The sequence below is a fragment of the Scardinius erythrophthalmus genome, assembly GCF_964197995.2.
Source record: "Scardinius erythrophthalmus genome assembly, chromosome: 16".
NCBI classification, from domain to species: Eukaryota; Metazoa; Chordata; class Actinopteri; order Cypriniformes; family Leuciscidae; genus Scardinius; species Scardinius erythrophthalmus.
The window spans coordinates 21,530,198-21,549,024 of NC_138236.1; the positions used below are offsets into that span (position 1 = coordinate 21,530,198).

At 37.5% G+C, this 18,827-nt stretch overlaps 1 protein-coding gene across 1 annotated transcript; it reads right to left on the minus strand.

Moving 5' to 3' along the window:
- Nucleotides 1-927: 927 nt before the first annotated feature.
- On the minus strand, nucleotides 928-17,739 carry cox6b2 (cytochrome c oxidase subunit 6B2). The gene is made up of 4 exons (XM_081389387.1): nucleotides 17,669-17,739; nucleotides 17,031-17,157; nucleotides 16,478-16,578; nucleotides 928-1,221 (listed from the first exon to the last, which is right to left on the minus strand). Exons 2-4 carry the CDS (start codon nucleotides 17,134-17,136, stop codon nucleotides 1,168-1,170), a joined length of 261 nt encoding a protein of 86 aa, XP_081245513.1. The 5' UTR covers nucleotides 17,137-17,157; nucleotides 17,669-17,739; the 3' UTR covers nucleotides 928-1,167.
- Nucleotides 17,740-18,827: the final 1,088 nt, after the last annotated feature.

An 18,827-nucleotide genomic window follows, 5' to 3' on the forward strand; every position in this document is an offset into this window, starting at 1 on the left:
AGGGTTAAAGTATTAAACTAAAGTGAAGAAGTCTGAAGCTGCAGTAGTAAACAAAAAAAGTCAAGTTTCCCATATAGCCTACCCTACAGTATGAAGTGTGAAAATATTCGATAATCTTTTTCAGTAGCTATAAATAGACATACACTATCTACAATCTCGTTCTGAAAATTAGCACAAAAACCTGCAATTTTTTTGTTTTAAATTAAATTGATATTCTATTTAGGGAGAGCAAGATAATTTCAAAATCCAATGCATTGTGAACAAGAAAACTGAAGTTCACCTTGAGTATGCACTTCCAATGTGTCCTTTTGCACTCATGGTTTGCATCAGATATTAAAGATATAGAAATAGAGGAAATTCTAGGTACTGTGCAATTAGTATGTTGTCACTGCAATTGCTACATTTTCACAATTCTTAGTAATGGTTGCCGTCACAGTAAGTACCAATTCATGCTATTTTACCGCCATCTGCTGTTTTAAAAGCCAAGAGCACGAGCAGCAGGATTAAACAGGGCCGTTTGAATAAAGCTGTGAAAACGGTTTATATAGAACATAACTTCTTAATCACTCATTTAACTTAACCTCATCCTGTCAGTTCAAACTTAATAAGACAAGGCATGTAGAAGGAACAGAATTAACCTTGGTTATCATCAACTATCCACAAACTTAAACTGTGCAATCTGATAAAAACATTCATTTATTAAAAAAAAAAAAAAAAAAAAAAAAACACATCAATAGCACATTATTCTTTAACTCCACACCTCACTAAAGCCACTAAATGACTAAATTTTCAACTGGTCAGACTTAGTATGCTGGTTAATAGACTGTTTAATTTAGAAACAGTCAGTACAAACTATAATTTGTTTGCACTTTATATAAATGAAAAAAAAAAAAAAAAAAAAAACCCACACAAATAAAACCACTCAGATCAGTTGGAATTGTGCGTTTTTATTTTGTAATTTTTAATAGTAAGTTGTAGAGCGACAAAGCGTGATGCTAATGTAGGACCTCAAAATGCTAAAGGACAAAAGGTCACATGATTCGGAGGCGCACTCTGAATGACCTTTCTTCCTCCAGCGGGCAAAAGACGACATCAAAATAGGATAATATATTATGAGGTACTCTACAAAAGGTGGGGAGTTCATGAATTGAAGGTAACAGCGAACATTTAGATCTTTCCGGGGAAACTTCCATCCTCAATCTGTCCATCCCATTTCTCCACCTGAAGAAAGGAGAGAACAAAAACAAGAACAAATTGTATTTTAAATATAATCCCGCAGCCCTTCATATCTTATTACATTTCACAGTCATTGCTTGTGTCTTGTTGCATACAAGGAAAGGAAAAGAGCAACTACTTCAGGTTATATATTGGAAAATTGTTGACTTAAATCCTGAAATTTTAGGGAGGATCATGTTGTGACTTCAGAAAATGTACTACACATTACTTCATTTAAGTGTTCTTTACTTAAACTAAGCTGTTTCCCTACACTCCTAACGTTTTGAAAAGGGGCCATTTCATTATGATGATCAGGATGGGAACCCCCTGCTGCCAATAATTGTATGCATTTCTAGTTATTACCTGACAGACAGGCAGAATGTCATCTTACTCTGATTTATACAAAAAAAAAAAAAAAGTTCACTTTTTTTGGTGAAATACCAAAACTACTGGATGGATCTCCAGTAACACTGACGTTTGCAAGCACTTCTTCGAAGTATGCGATTACACATCCACATTTTCAAAGGGTAAAATCAGAATGAGTCATGGAGGTTCTTGTACATTTAAAACAGACAAACTTTACCATGTTTAATATACTAAAAAACATTTTTTAAAGGCTAATACCCTGTCATAATCACACTTAACAGATTATGTATGAAAGCAATAAAGACTTTTGTGGAGTTTTTGGCACTTCCTTCAGGTTTATTTTCTGAAATAGTATGCAGGTGAACTCATTTTCAGCTTTCTTTCTTGCAAATATGTTAAAGATAAAAAAAAAAGTTAAAAAAAAAAAAGTTTTGAAATGGCAGACCGTCAAGATATTTGCTTATGATTTTATGTCTGATCAACTCTGCTTGTAGTTATTGTATTATATAAGTGGATGATTTACACACTACCATTCAAAATGTGAAATTAATTAATACTTTTACACAAAGACTTTAACAGGTATCCATGATTCAGGAATTGACAAGACACTGGGTCTCATTCACTAACCATGTCCACACAAATCAACTTCCGTTCTAAAAAATGTAGGAACGACAAAAACCACTCGTATGCAAAAATCACATACTCTTGGCGACCTTATAAACATGATTAGATAAAATTATATACATAGATATAGATCATGCCAGTCCAGTATTAGGCAAGGTCACTTTGTAAAGAAACTACGCGCCTATAGACTGAACACGTAATACTCATGCGCATGATATCACAATTTGTTTTCACAAATTCACAGTTTTTTTTTTTTTTTTTCATGGAAACAACGGTATGGTTTTCTTGCACTTTAACCTGTTAAGCTTCACCAGTGCGTCGGCGCACTGAAGCGTTTTTTTTTTTATTTAGTTAAAAATTACTATCAGATTTAATGTTATACATTGACAAACTATACATCATTAAAAAGATATAAGACTCAAGTTTCAGTATTTGACCACTATTGTATTCTGAAAAACTTATAGTGACAGTTATGTCTTAATTTGTGTCAGGAGTTATGAAATGAAAAAATGAGTCGATACCTTTAATATGAATTATGACCGTCAGCCGCTTTCATTCATAAAAAACTCCCGTGCTGTCGTCATGACAGCGATACACAAAACAACGTCCCTCAGGGCTTTAGCTCAAAAATGTGCAGATTTGGAGAAATATTGATATATTTTCATAAGTTTTCATCAGATTTCTATAGACAGGAATAATATTTATTGAATTTATGCCCAAATGCGTCGATGTAATCATTATGAGCGCTGGACACTGTGATGTATTGTGTTTTCAATCCATACCAACAGCCTGAGGGCGCTACATTCACAATAATAGTCCATTTATGTAACATGAAGAAGAACCATGATCATGTGACAATCCAGGAAGTCTCGAACACACACAAAGCTATCAGAGATCGTTGTTACATGCAGAAAAAAGACTTTTTGAAGACAATAAACATGATTGAAATGATATTTGGTTTACCTGTGTTCTTCGAGAAATGTCAGGTATTTCCATAATAATAGATTATATTTATAATGTATTGCTAATCGATATAAACTTTATCATTGTGCAGAATAATAAAAAATATATATTTTCTGTCTGATTTTTTAATCTGAAGCGAAATTATATCACAGAAGATTATTTAAAACACTCTACTTGCGTTATAAATTAAGTTTGAAGCACAAAAATGGTTTTAATCTCATAAATTGTCGTGTATTGATGGTGTGCTAAGCTAACATGCTAGCTAGCTCTAGGTGCACCTGCCACATATTGCAGTTATCCTTTTATAATTTTTTTCTAAATATGCTTACTAAAATGTTTCATTATTCAAGCAGGGCATTTGATCCAGTTTTTAAATGTTAAGTAAGAACTTTGATAAAAGAAATTAGGGATTGAAACCCTATGAATAGCCAGTCGTTAGTAACTATAATGCAGACAAAAGAAATGCATATTTCGAGCCATAACCAGGCTGGAGAGGTGTGAATGTGTGCAGGGGGAGACTGAGACTGAATGGGGCTCGTTTGCACCACAAAACAATAGAGACAATATACTGGATAGATGGTTAGAAGATGGCAATAAACATCAGAAGCATCTTTAACGTCAAATCAAAATAAAGTCAACTGACATGGTCTTGAAAAACATTTCACTAAATACAGAGTTTTGGACTTATTATCTTCAGATTTTAAACATAAAATGTTTAGACATGTGGCTTTAGCTGTAGTGCATTTCTAGATTGCTCCAGTGCCAACTTCAATTTTATTTTCATGAGGATGTTTCATAAAAAATAATTTCTAATAACTTTACAAAACTTTGAAGCTATTTATAACAATTTTTTTTCATTATGACAATAATTAATTCTACATTTACAATAAACTGCCAGGTGTCAGCTTTCAAATGAGATCATACTTGTGCTTTTAGTGCAAAGGGTTCATGAACTGTATCTGTTTAAGTTTGGGTATGTCATTTCTGGGGATTTTTCAAAAGTGGCGTTGCAGCTTAACAGGTTAAAACCAGTTTTCCAAAGTGTGTATTCAGGCCCTCAAAATGCTATTGTGTAAATGAAAGACCAAAATGCATAAAAAGTTTTCCGTTTACAGTTGAAAATGGAGTCGTGTAAACGGCCCCCTAGAAAAATTCTTTAATGTTATAATGAAGTTAAGAACAAATTCATGTGCATACGCATGTGTTGTGAATTAGTGCAGAAATTTTTCGTGAGAAGTTATCCTGTGCACATAAACATGTATAATCGACAATCCAATTATTAGTGAATGAGACCAATGTCTCAAAAGATTTCCAATTCAAATAAATGCTTTTTTTTTTACTTTCTATTCAAAGAATCCTGTAAATGCATAGTTACACAATATTAGAGAAGAATTGATTTACGTGACACTGAAGACTGGGAAATTCAACTTTGCCATCACAGGAAAAAAAAATTACATTAAAATAAATTAAATGCAGCCTTGGTGCGCAGAAAAATCTTATTTCAAAAACATTAACATTGAACGCAAGTGTAATTAAAGTGTAGGAGAAAACAGAAGCAGTATTAACATTAAGTGGCATGGCATCTAACGAACAGAAGCCACTGGTATATGCCGCTATTCTAAGTGGCACAACCGATTATCATTGGCATGTGCCAGTAAAACTTGTGACATGCCGATGGATTGCGTCATGTGCCAATGACAATGTTGCGGAACGTGTCGCCGTATGTTGTGACACCTCCAGTGGTGACTGACAAATGAGTTGAGCAGCTATACTTATGTAACTTAGTGATAAAAGAAAGTATCAATTAAACGCATTTACAAATCGGAAATCTTTTTCAAACATGTAGTCAGTTTGAGGCACATCTGTATTTGGGTGGCATGTATGCAATATGAATGTTGTGTAATACCAGTATTACATGTTGTTGATCACGCATACTGCCCATTCTAAGAATCACACAAAATAAACCTATCACGAGTCACTACGAATACCACATTAAATCGCATCCATTATTGTAAACATGCATGCAGTATAAGTAAGTGCAATATTGGCCAGCGGAAGACAAAACAAAACTTATAACAGTTGAGGAAGTACACAGGTGATGTATTTGTTTGTGAGTTAGACGGATCTCTTTATGTGACCCTGGACCACAAAACCAGTCTTATGTGTAATTTTTTTAAAATTGAGATTTATACATCATCTGAAAGCTGAATACATAATCTTTCCATTGATGTATGGTTTGTTAGGATAGGACAATATTTGGCCGAGATACAACTATTTGAAAATTTGGAATCTGAGGATACAGAAAAATCGAAACATTGAGAAAATCGCCTTTAAAGTTGTCAATTTCTATTGCCGATAGTGCTGCATCCGTTCACAAAAATAAATGTTTTATATATTTAAGGTGGAAAATTTACAAAATATCTTCAGGGAACATGATCTTTACTTAATATCCTAATGATTTTTGGCATAAAAGAAAAATCTATAATTTTGACCCATACAATGTTTTCTTGGCTATTGCCACAAATATACCCGTGCAACATAAGACTGGTTTTGTGATCCAGGGTCACTTATGTGGTTAGTGGTTCTCATCTATGGCTTTACTATTTCGCAAATAATGTTATGGAATTATGTCATAAGAAATAAAAAACATTTTTAAAGTATGATCATGCATTCTCTCTGGAGATGCCTAAATGTTTTGATAAAGTACTTGACTTGCTGTATCCACAATATAATAGACATTTAGTTTACTGTAACATCTACAGGCCTACATTACTCTGCTTTGTGAAGAGCCGGTGTCAAGGTCCAGCACACTTCTGAATGGTTGGTGCCAGTTTTCATACTGCATTTTGGAATAGTAGGCTAGGCATCACTTTAATAATGGTGTGGCATTTTCTCTCATGGTAGTTTATAACATGAAATTCCTTATTGGTAACCTTCTGGTTTCATTTTTTTAGTTGTGGACACCTATCTAAGTAGTGTCTAGGCAATATTCTTGTATAATTCCAAATGACTTGTCTGAACTGTCAATCCTATGCAAATAGAAAAAAAAATATGTAAATTACAATATGTATTTAAATACATTTTAAAAAAAGAAAAAAGAAGAAACGTGTTATAATAAAAATAGAGGGGTTGGTGATGTCAGCAAAGAGAAAATATATTTCAGAGGTAGTAACTGTTTTGAATGAAATGCAGACTGATGAATGAAGTCTACTCAATCTGGATTTGATGCTGACTACAGTGTTATAACTTGGTTATTCATACAGAAGCAGAGAGGGGGTAAAATCTTTGCGTGGCAGGGGGAGCTGCCACTAGACCTGTCACTCAACCCGTCACCGCTAGGGGCAGCTGCCACTCGACCCGTCACCATTAAATGCGCCTGCCACACGACCCGTCACGGATATTATGCGCCTGCCACTGCGTTATATGCGCCGGCCACTCGACCAGTCACGGATATATGCGCCGGCCACTCGACCCGTCACGGATAAATGCGCCTGCCTCTGCGTTATATGCGCCGGCCACTCGACCAGTCACGGATATATGAGCCGGCCACTCGAACTTACACAATATGTAAGGTTTAAAATCGCTCGTGGCTCTATTAGCATCGCGCCGGCCATACCAGCCACACGATCTCTCACTGTTTACGGCCACTACCAGCCACACGATCTCTCACTGTTTACATCTTTCAGACACTCCTAATCATACACGAGAGCACACAGACAGTGCAATACAGATCTTATTTACCTATTTCTCAACTTAATCTTATTTTTTATTCACTCTTTTTACCCGTATATGGGAGCGCGCGCTCGTGGCTCTATATCGCGCCGGCCATACCAGCCACACAATCTCTCACTGTTTACATCTATCAGACACTCCTAATGATACACAAAAGCACGCATACAGTGCAATACATATCTTATTTACCCATTTCTCATCTTATCTTGTTTTTTTATTTGCTCTTTATACCTGTATATGGGAGTGCGCGCTCGTGGCTCTATAACATCGCGCCGGCCACTACCAGCCACACGATCTCTCACTGTTTACGGCCACTACCAGCCACACGATCTCTCACTGTTTACATCTTTCAGACACTCCTAATCATACACGAGAGCACAGACAGTGCAATACAGATACCTATTTCTCAACTTAATCTAATTTTTTATTCGCTCTTTTTACCCGTATATGGAGCGCGCGCTCGTGGCTCTATTAGCATCGCGCCGGCCATACCAGCCACACAATCTCTCAATGTTTACATCTATCAGACACTCCCAATGATACACAAAAGCACACATACAGTGCAATACATATCTTATTTACCCATTTCTCATCTTATCTTGTTTATTATTTGCTCTTTATACCTGTATATGGGAGTGCGCGCTCGTGGCTCTATAACATCGCGCCGGCCACTACCAGCCACACGATCTCTCACTGTTTACATCTTTCAGACACTCCTAATCATACACGAGAGCACAGACAGTGCAATACAGATCTTATTTACCTATTTCTCAACTTAATCTGATTTTTTATTCGCTTTTTTTACCCGTATATGGGAGCGCGCGCTCGTGGCTCTATTAGCATCGCGCCGGCCATACCAGCCACACAATCTCTCACTGTTTACGGCCACTACCAGCCACACGATCTCTCACTGTTTACATCTTTCAGACACTCCTAATCATACACGAGAGCACACAGACAGTGCAATACAGATCTTATTTACCTATTTCTCAACTTAATCTTATTTTTTATTCACTCTTTTTACCCGTATGGGAGCGCGCGCTCGTGGCTCTATATCGCGCCGGCCATACCAGCCACACAATCTCTCACTGTTTACATCTATCAGATACTCCTAATGATACACAAAAGCACGCATACAGTGCAATACATATCTTATTTACCCATTTCTCATCTTATCTTGTTTTTTATTTGCTCTTTATACCTGTATATGGGAGTGCGCGCTCGTGGCTCTATAACATCGCGCCGGCCACTACCAGCCACACGATCTCTCACTGTTTACGGCCTCTACCAGCCACGATCTCTCACTCAGGGGCGTAGCAACCGGGGGGGACGGGGGGGACACGTCCCCCTCACTTTTAGAAACCGGTGATTCTGTCCCCCGCATTTTTTTTTTTTTTCGGACAAATGCCCTGATTAAAACAATTTTTAATATAAAAATAAAAAATAACCAGGCAATCACCGAAAACGTGTGTGGATGGATGGATGGATGCGTGTGGAGGAATGGATGATTCTGTTTTATTTCATTTGATGTAAGTGGCGATTGATAGCCTATAGTTGATAATAATACAGGCCTAATGTGCGCTGTCGAGGCTCGTGAAGTTATAACATTTTAGAAACAATATAGCCTAGTTAAGAAACAATATATAGCTAGGCTACACACGACCAGCTGTTTTCCTGAATGCCATCAAGATTGAAACCGTGACTGGTTTCATAACAGTTCAATAAACAAACAGTTAAAATTAACTTACAATAATTTTACTTGATGTACTCAAAAATGTACTCACTTACATTTTAGTCGCAATGACTGTTTTTGCTCTGTTTCATCAGCGAAAATAGTCCCAAACAAAGATCACAGCAGAACGCGCATCTCACAGCAACACTCGTTGCATTACTGAATGATTCAGCATTTTGAACAAATCGGTTGAGTCAAAGATTCAATTACCCATTCATAAACTGCCTCATTCTGAATAAATCAGCCGTTTGAACGAATCGTTTGAATGAATGACTCAATGACTCGCTCATTAAGACGGTCGCCTGCCGCCTCCTACTGGCGGTTTAGTTTCATAAAGTATCATTCTTTTCAACATTCCTTATTTGTATATTCAAAAATATTTAAAATAATCTAATTTAAAACAGTTATAATTTTTCAATGTAAATTATTTAATTTGATTGGTAACAGCCTAGTGTCTTATTATTTTAATTGAATATATTGATCAAATTTAAGAATTTAAAATGAAAGATGGAGCATAAAATTAGGGGGAAAATGCCTTTATAAAAGGTACAAAAAAAATTGTGTTTTCAAACAGTGATGTAATGAAACATTGACAATTTAAGTTTGAAGGGAGTAAAGCCTCTGTTTAGGCTATAAGGAAATGTAATTTTGCCAAAAGAAGAACTTTTATTTTAAATAAATGTTCATTTTAAATCAGCCTACTTCAGTGTGATATGTTACCATAATTTGAATAATTTGATACCAGAATTTGAATAATTGTAATGTGATGATCAGATGCAGATATCTAAATCAGAGAATATCATCGGGCGGTTTGCGGGTGGATTATTTATTTTTAACAGTGGATTCGGGTGACTCAAAGTAGGGCTGCACGATTAACCTTTATCGCATCGATATTGAGGTTTTAACTCCCGCAATAACCTAACCTCAGGAGTCTGACAGGGATCCCACACCTTGGTCAACTTCAAATTCAAGGACCTTTCAAGGACTTTCCAGGTCCAATACCCTCAAATCCAAGGACTTAATGTGGGGACACATTTGTTGTTTCCAACAACAAACGTTGAGGTACCACGGTAGTTTCATGCGCGCGTGAACGTCATGGCAACGTACAACACAAAGTAGCCTACCTCATGCGGAAAAACTTAACGTATCCAGGGTTTTTTCTGGCTCAAAATGAGGTAGAGGTGGTAAAATCCTAATAAGGTGTCTTTACTCTAGGGGGGTCCGGGGGCATGCCCCCCCGTAAGAAAATTTTGTACATTTTAAAGATAAATTCATTAATCTGGTGCACTTTGAGTCACCTGAATCCACTGTTAAAAATAAATAATCCACGCGCAAACCGCCGATATTCTTTGATTTACATATCTGCATCTGATCATCACATTACAATTGTTCAAATTCTCAGTGTTAAGCATGATAATATGGTAACATCACACTGAAGTAGGCTGATTAAAAAATAACATTGATTTAAAATAAAAGTTTTTCTTTTGGTAAAATTACATTTCCTAAATAGCCTAAAAAGATGCTTTACTCCCTTCAAACTTAAATTGTCAATGTTTCATTACATCACTGTTTGAAAACACTATTTTTTGTACCTTTTATAAAGGACATTTTCCCCCTAATTTTATTAAATGTATGCTCCATCTTTCATTTCAAATTCTTAAATTTGATCAATATATTCAATTAAAATAGTAAGACACTAGGCTGTTATCAAATTAAATAATTGACATTGAAAAATTATAACTGTTTTAAATTAGATTATTTAAAATATTTTTGAATATACAAATAAGAAATGTTGAAAAGAATGATACTTTATGAAACTAAACCGCCAGTAGGAGGCGGCAGGCGACCGTCTTAATGAGCGAGTCATTGAGTCATTCATTCAAACGATTCGTTCAAACGGCTGATTCATTCAGAATGAGGCAGTTTATGAATGGGTAATTGAATCTTTAACTCAACCGATTCGTTCAAAACGCTGAATCATTCAGTAATGCAGCAAGTGTTGCTGTGAGATGCGCGATGGTGCGTGATCTTTGTTTGGAACTATTTTCGCTGCTGAAACAGAACAAAAACAGTCATTGCGTCTAAAATGTAAGTGACTTAATTTTAACTATTTGTTTATTGAACTGTTATGAAATCAGTCTCGGTTTCAATCTTGATGGCATTCAGGAAAACATCACTCTGGTCGTGTGTAGCCTAGGCTAGCCTATATATTGTTTCTTAACTATAGTGTTATAAATAACTGTGCGAGCCTCAACAGCGCAACATTGTTACCGTCAGTAGGTTAGGTAGTAGGCCTATATTATTATAGGCTATCAATCGCCACTTACATTAAATTAAATAAAACAGAATCATCCTCACGTTTTCGGTAATTCCCTAGTTATTTTGTATTTTTATACTAAAAATTGTTTTAATCAGGGCACTTGTCCGGTCGGGCAAGTAGTAGGCCTACAATTCTCTCTCACTTTCCCCTTCAAAAAAAGAAAAAAAAATACACGTGTCCCGGACAAGCGTTATTGTCGAGCCCTGATATGTTTTCCTTGATTGGTTTTCCCTGAAGAGAATTACGTTGTTGAAAACGAAAGTAAAAGAGTCACGCACGTTCATTGCATTTTACCGTGATGAGAGTTCCGTGTTTTTATTAAACTCAACACATTAATGATTTATCGGTCATCCACCTTCGATTAAGTGGAATGGAATGTTCGTATTACTTGGCCCGCCCGACCCGCGGATTAGCCGCGATCCGCGCAGCACTATACGTTTTGAGAATGGACACAAGTGGTAACAGCGACAGAACCATTACGGTGGAAAAAGTGTATCTGACCATCGAAATAAATTCAAGCACTTTCAAGGACCTGTCTCTATGTATGTTTATTTTCAAAAACTTTCCAGGGCCTTGAAAACATTTTTTCAGATTCACAAACTTTCAAGGATTTCAAGGACCCGTGGGAACCCTGGTCTGAGGTTTTTTCCCCCACCTCTGACATTTGAGTGACAAACCTATTAGCCAATCAAAATGGTCGAATCTCGCGTTCCTGGCTTGCTGGCCAATTAGAAATGGCAATGGAAAGTTACAAGGTTGTATGCAGTGCACCGTATTTCTGTCAGCAGCAAAGCAGCTAACACACAACGTGTAGGCTACCTCGAATTGTGCCAATAGAAAAAGCTTGTAACCAGGGCCGGTGCTAGCCATTTGGGTGCCCTAGGCACAAATGCTTGGTGGTGCCCCCCCCCCCTCCCCCTCCCCCTCCCCCTCGCGACACGAATGGACCAATTCTACAAATAAATAAATCTCCAGTTAACTGGCAGAGCATTCATTTCGTTCGTTTTTTAAATAAGATACTAGCGCTGAAATGTGTTTTTTTAAATCAAGTGCTCGTTGCCGCCGCGATCAGTGGCATTACGGATACAAAGTTTTCTCGCGTGGCTCGCGCACACACCGCACTGTTTTCACTCGACGCGCGCTTCAATCGCAACGCAACAGATTGAAGCGCGCGTCGAGTGAAAACAACTTGCGAATACTCTCTATTCATTCTGTTGAAATCACAAAACATAATGCAAACGTTTGCTTGTCCCTGCTTGATATACAACCACTGATGAACATAGCCTAATCGTTTTGATGAGAGAAAAAAAACTATACGAGAAAAAAAAAACCTATACAAGGGCGGATTTGAACTCACAACCTTTGACACGGCTGGCGAAAGCTCTACCACTGGACCATTGAGATAAACATTAATTTAATTGGCGGATCTATATATTAGGACAGACAACATGTATTAGGCTACATCTCATTAAACGACAAATTAAACCCCATGTAACCTACTATTTAAATCGATTGCTGGACATCGTAATGTTATTTGCGTCCATCGTCATTGAATTTTGAAATCAGATAGAGCCGGCCAGAGCGCTGCATAATAAGTAGCCACGCCGGCTTATTCAGTTGAAATACACACCGACAATGACACGCCCCTACTGCGTGCTAGAATCTCCGAAAAACAAGCCGATTTCAAAATCAAAATGTACGCTTTTGAATATACCAATACTGCTATCTCAAACATACAGAGGCTTGTAAAACTAACAGATTCTGCAAAAAAACGAAAATCACCAAAAAAAAAAAAATAAATAAACGACCCACGACCTTTTTTTTCATGACCCAGATTTTTTGGTGCCCCCCCAAGCACTTGGTGCCCTACGCGCAGTGCGTGATGTGCGTGTGCGGAGCGCCGGCCCTGCTTGTAACTGCGCAGAAATGGCCGAAATATGCGACCATTTTTTGAGAATGTGCGAGTTAAAATTTTATGTGGTCGCATTTGTGCGAGTGCATGGTCATGTAGCCTACTAAGTTAAATTCACGCATGAATTTTCTGCATTGAACTTGTTTTAGCGCCCGCCAAAGTGAATTTTTGTCCCGCCAAAGTATTATTTGATCGGTGAGTAATGTAGATGAACTGCTGCGCTTGTGAGTGACAGGGCGCATGTTTAACAGAACGAGCAGAGAGAGAGCCGGTCGCGCGCGCGCGCATTCTCTCTCTCTCTCTCTTCGGAGCCTGGCGAAAGTAAACAAGACTTCACAGTCTCCAAACTAAGCGCTGTCTTGCTCTCTCCCCCTCGCACAAAATAAATCGACACGGTGGTAAAAGGTCGGAAGACCAAAGTTTCATGTGGATCATTCGGAGATTTTTTTTCACCCTGAATTACCGCTGGGTGTGAATTGTGCTAAATAAATTGAACTCAAAAGCGTTCCGGACATTTAACTGACAAAAAAAACTCTTTAATTAAACGAAAAAAATATCCAGTGATGAAATGTTTTCTGTGTTGACAGAAATCTTGGATGTCCATGTCCTAACTGCTGGGATAATCACACAACGCGCATGACACGTCCAATTCGCGAACTAATGACTCCTTTGAACCGATTCATTTTAATGAATGGTTAAAACAACTGATCTTTCCAACAGTGAACTCAGGAGACGTCTGAATCGGTGTATAACTAATCAGTAACACTTTACAATAAGGTTATATTTATTACATAAATTACATAAAAAGTACAGTTTTAAGCTTTAAAATAAATAAAACCAAAAAAATCGAAAATCGCACCGCAATCGCAATATTTGTCAGAAAAACCGCAATTAGGTTTTTTCTCAAAATCGTGCAGCCCTAACTCAAAGTGCACCAGATTAATGAATTTATCTTTAAAATGTACAAAATTTTCTTCCGGGGGGGCATGCCCCCGGACCCCCCTAGAGGTACCAAGCTCCACCAACAAAAATAATGTGGGAAACACATTAGGGTATATGATGATCTACAAAAAAATACACATTTAATTATCTTATTATTAAACATTATTAGGATTTTACCACCTCCGCCTCGTTTTGAGCCAGGAAAATGAACATCACCTTTGGGTCACGTCCTATGGTCACATACAGCTTTTGTCCCCCCCACTTTTATAATGGCTGCTACGCCCCTGCTCTCACTGTTTACATCTTTCAGACACTCCTAATCATACACGAGAGCACAGACAGTGCAATACAGATACCTATTTCTCAACTTAATCTAATTTTTTATTCGCTCTTTTTACCCGTATATGGAGCGCGCGCTCGTGGCTCTATTAGCATCGCGCCGGCCATACCAGCCACACAATCTCTCAATGTTTACATCTATCAGACACTCCCAATGATACACAAAAGCACACATACAGTGCAATACATATCTTATTTACCCATTTCTCATCTTATCTTGTTTATTATTTGCTCTTTATACCTGTATATGGGAGTGTGCGCTCGTGGCTCTATAACATCGCGCCGGCCACTACCAGCCACACGATCTCTCACTGTTTACGGCCACTACCAGCCACACGATCTCTCACTGTTTACATCTTTCAGACACTCCTAATCATACACGAGAGCACACAGACAGTGCAATACAGATCTTATTTACCTATTTCTCACCTTATCTTGTTTTTTATTCGCTCTTTTGACCTGTGCCGCGCCAGCCACACGATCTCTGACTGTTGCTGCCTGATACTCAGATAGACATTCTGAAGAATGATTTTGACCACTACATTAATTTTTTTATAGTCTTTTTTTAAAGTCTGATTAATTTTGTTTAATTGTATATTCATTTTAATCAATGTTTGACCAAACAATTCCCTTGATTTAATAAATAAGAACCATATAGAAGACATATAGCCTATAGCAATAACATCGTGGCATGGTTGACAGCAACAAACGATGACGATGCATTTCAAGGCTCACAGTGATTTTCTATCCACTGTTTTTGCGTAAGTACACCTGTTTTTGATACAGCTACATGTTTTGCATGCAAATTCGTTATTTACACATTTTATAGACGCCATATATTTAAACTTGTCACTGATTATCGTATATGCCACGATGTTATTGCTATAGGCTATATGCCTTCTATATGGTTCTTATTTATTAAATCAAGGGAAATGTTTGGTCAAACATTGATTAAAATGAATATACAATTACACAAAATTAATCAGACTTTAAAAAAAGACTTTATAAAAAACGTAATGTAGTGGTCAAAATCATTCTTCAAAATGTCTATCTGAGTATCAGGCAGCAACAGTCAGAGATCATGTGGCTGGCGCGGCACAGGTCAAAAGAGCGAATAAAAACAAGATAAGGTGAGAAATAGGTAAATAAGATCTGTATTGCACTGTCGGTGTGCTCTCGTGTATGATTAGGAGTGTCTGAAACTTGAAAGATGTAAACAGATCGTGTGGCTGGTAGTGGCCGGCGCGATGCTATAGAGCCACGAGCGCGCACTCCCATATAGGCTACAGGTAAAAAAGAGCGAATAAAAATCAGATTTAGATGAGAAATAGGTAAATAAGATCTGTATTGCACTGTCTGCGCGCTCTCGTGTATCATTAGGAGTGTCTGAAAGATGTAAACAGTGAGAGATCGTGTGGCTGGTAGTGGCTGGTAGTGGCCGCGGCGCGTTTCTAATAGAGCCACGAGCGCGCACTCCCATACGTGCAAAAAGAGCAAATAATAAAAAAGTTAAGATGAGAAATAGGTAAATAATATCTGTATTGCACTGTCTGTGTGCTCTCGTGTATCATTAGGAGTGTCTGGAAGATGTAAACAGTGAGAGATTGTGTGGCCGGTAGTGGCCGGAGCGATGCTAAGAGAGCCACGAGCGCGCGCTCCCACATACGGGTAAAAAGAGCGAATGAAAATAAGATTTAGATGAGGAATAGGTAAATAATATCTGTATTGCTGTCTGTGTGCTCTCGTGTAACATTACGAGTGTCTGAAAGATATAAACAGTGAGAGATCGTGTGGCTGGTAGTGGCCGTAAACAGTGAGAGATCGTGTGGCTGGTAGTGGCCGGCGCGATGCTATAGAGCCACGAGCGCGCACTCCCATATACAGGTATAAAGAGCAAATAAAAAACATGATAAGATGAGAAATGGGTAAATAAGATATGTATTGCACTGTATGTGTGCTTTTGTGTATAATTAGGAGTGTCTGATAGATGTAAACAGTGAGAGATCGTGTGGCTGGTATGGCCAGCGCGATGCTAATAGAGCCACGAGCGATTTTAAACCTTACATATTGTGTAAATTCGAGTGGCCGGCGCATATATCCGTGACTGGTCGAGTGGCCGGCGCATATAACGCAGTGGCAGGCGCATTTATCCGTCACTGGTCGAGTGGCCGGCGCATAATATCCGTGACGGGTCGTGTGGCAGGCGCATTTAATGGTGACGGGTCGAGTGGCAGCTGCCCCTAGCGGTGACGGGTTGAGTGACAGGTCTAGTGGCAGCTCCCCCTGCCACGCAGAGATTTTACCCCTACAGCAGAAGCATTTTCAGACTCACCCAGCTCATTGGACACAGGCTCTTGTAGACTCTCTGATACCAGTCGCAGGGAGACGTTTCCTGCCCTTTGCTTGACAAAGCCTTATTACACCTGTGAAAGTCTGACAGAAAGAAACAACAGTAAGTAATCTGCACTGAAATCAGCCAGAAATAGTCCATAGTCTACAACTCATGCATCCGCCACAAGTTACTCAATTCATAATGTTTTGAAAAGGTCAAACAATCAATAGATTCATTATAGCTCATAACTTCAGATGTTTGTTGCAACCCAGCTTTACCGTAGATGTGACCTTGACTAAAACGTTTAAATCTAGGGTGCTCCAAGTTAACTATTTGTGTTAACTATTTGTATCATTATACTATTAATAATCACAGTTGAAAGGCATGTAAGGCTCATAGTCATTCTGATGATTTTGTACAGGCTTGTATGTAAAGCACTTCTTGCTTTCATTAATGATGCATTTGGTTATAGATTAGCTGCCCAACGTTTGAAAGCACTTGTCATCATTTTGAGTACAAACATGGCTCATATAATTATTTCTACTGTACTTACCTAGGTAATTTTGGAAACAGTTTCGTGTCTGATTAGTGTTTGGAAAACGGGCATCGAATGGAGCCGTTCTGTAGTTCTTGATCTTGTCCTCAATAACATCAGCCATCTTCAGTCGCAGATAATGGGTCTGCGTGACATAAAAAAACATTTAACAGATCGACAACATTACCAAAGTAGCAAAATTAAAGTACACAATGGGGCCTGAGCTGCTCAAATGCCGTAGTTGGTCAGGGTAATAAAACATTTGAGAGTGACATTCATAGTCACAGTTTGAACTGACGCCAGCCAGAGTCTCATTATACGAGGCTTAAAACTAACTTGTTATACTTTAAACGAGCTCTTTTAATTTTCAAAGAGTAATTGTAAGGAATAGTGAAATTGTAAACGCGTTAAATAGGTTTAAAATAGGCTTAAAACGGCAGATATATTAACTCAAGTAACATAACCTTGGTAACGTTAACCGGCGTAAATAGCCCGCTTGCTAACTCGCTAACTCAAATGAACCGTTCTCGTAAACCGCCCGTTGATATTTCATTAATTTTACAATAGAGTGAAAGTAAAGAGTTTCAACAAACCTTACACAAGACAAACAATTGCACGAAAACGTGGACTAAACAAATATAAATACTGAGGCCTACCTCTTGCTGTGCCCTTATAGTAACGTCCTCTCGAAAGATTTTCTAAACGCAATGAATTGTGGGAAGTCAAAGGATGTGGGGGGAGCATGAGGATGAGGCAAGGCGGGGCTTACGAGACCAATATTAGCAGGTCATATGTAGATATTATTTACACAATTCATTTATGAACGTCCCTCTTGTGTTTATTCGAATCTTTAGATGCACTATAAAGGGAATAAAATAATAGTATGAAACGATAATATAAATTATAGTCTACTGTGTCAGTAATATTAATAAAATAATAATTGCAATATACAATAAAAATGTGGGCGTTAAAATGATGACAAACTAATATTGACATTTACCAGTTACCATTTTAGCAGACTAAACACTGGAAAGCAAAAAAGAGCATGATACGAATAGTTGCTATGTGTAATCATAAAGTGGAAAAAGGCCTTACCATTGTATGGTCAGCCTTTCCATCTCTGTAAAGAATGTTTCTTTTAGTATTTACATATTTTTGTAATTAATCCATTGTCTGGAGCAGGGTATTAATTTATTTCTGAATATGTTTTATATTGTGAGTTTTGTGCTGTAGTTGTGCATACAATGGAGCATTTTTTCTTTATTATTTTCTGACAAATGTATTGTTTTTTGCAGTTGTAGCTTTAATAAATCAATAATGATCTGTTAAGAAATCCGTGCACAGTGTACATGTGTTTTCTTAATTTGCTGGGGCAATATGATTGTCTGCTGTAAATAAAATGTCATGCTTGGAATAATACGGATAAATTCATATTTCATTTAATAATAGGAAAATAATGTTCTATTTATTATTTAATCTAAAATAAAAATAATAAAATAATGCAGCGTCTTATTTACTTGAGGTAAAAATAAAGCTGCTTGATATGTATTTTTAATGTTATGTATAATAGCATTGTATCATTGCTGCCACAATAACTGCCCACTTCAAATGTTTCACGCTTTTTCTCTTTCTTTTTGTTCGCTGAGGTGGAGCTGTGATGAAGTATTGTTATTGAGAAAAACACTGATATTCTGGATTCGGATGGCAATAAAATCACAGACTAACCCCTGTAAATTTTGAAAATACCTTACGACCCCATGAGAAACAATTACCGTCCAAATAGGGCTTTTGATTTATTATTTTTTGGAACAAAAA

Bases quoted from the DNA above. Each gene is read 5' to 3' on its own strand.
- cox6b2 (XM_081389387.1), bottom strand. From the start codon at position 17,136: ATGGCTGATGTTATTGAGGACAAGATCAAGAACTACAGAACGGCTCCA. The intron at 16,579-17,030 runs GTAAGTACAGTA...TCTTTCTGTCAG, and splicing joins CTGTTTCCAAAATTACCTAG to ACTTTCACAGGTGTAATAAG. The intron at 1,222-16,477 runs GTGAGTCTGAAA...TCCTTTCTTCAG, and splicing joins GCCTGTGTCCAATGAGCTGG to GTGGAGAAATGGGATGGACA.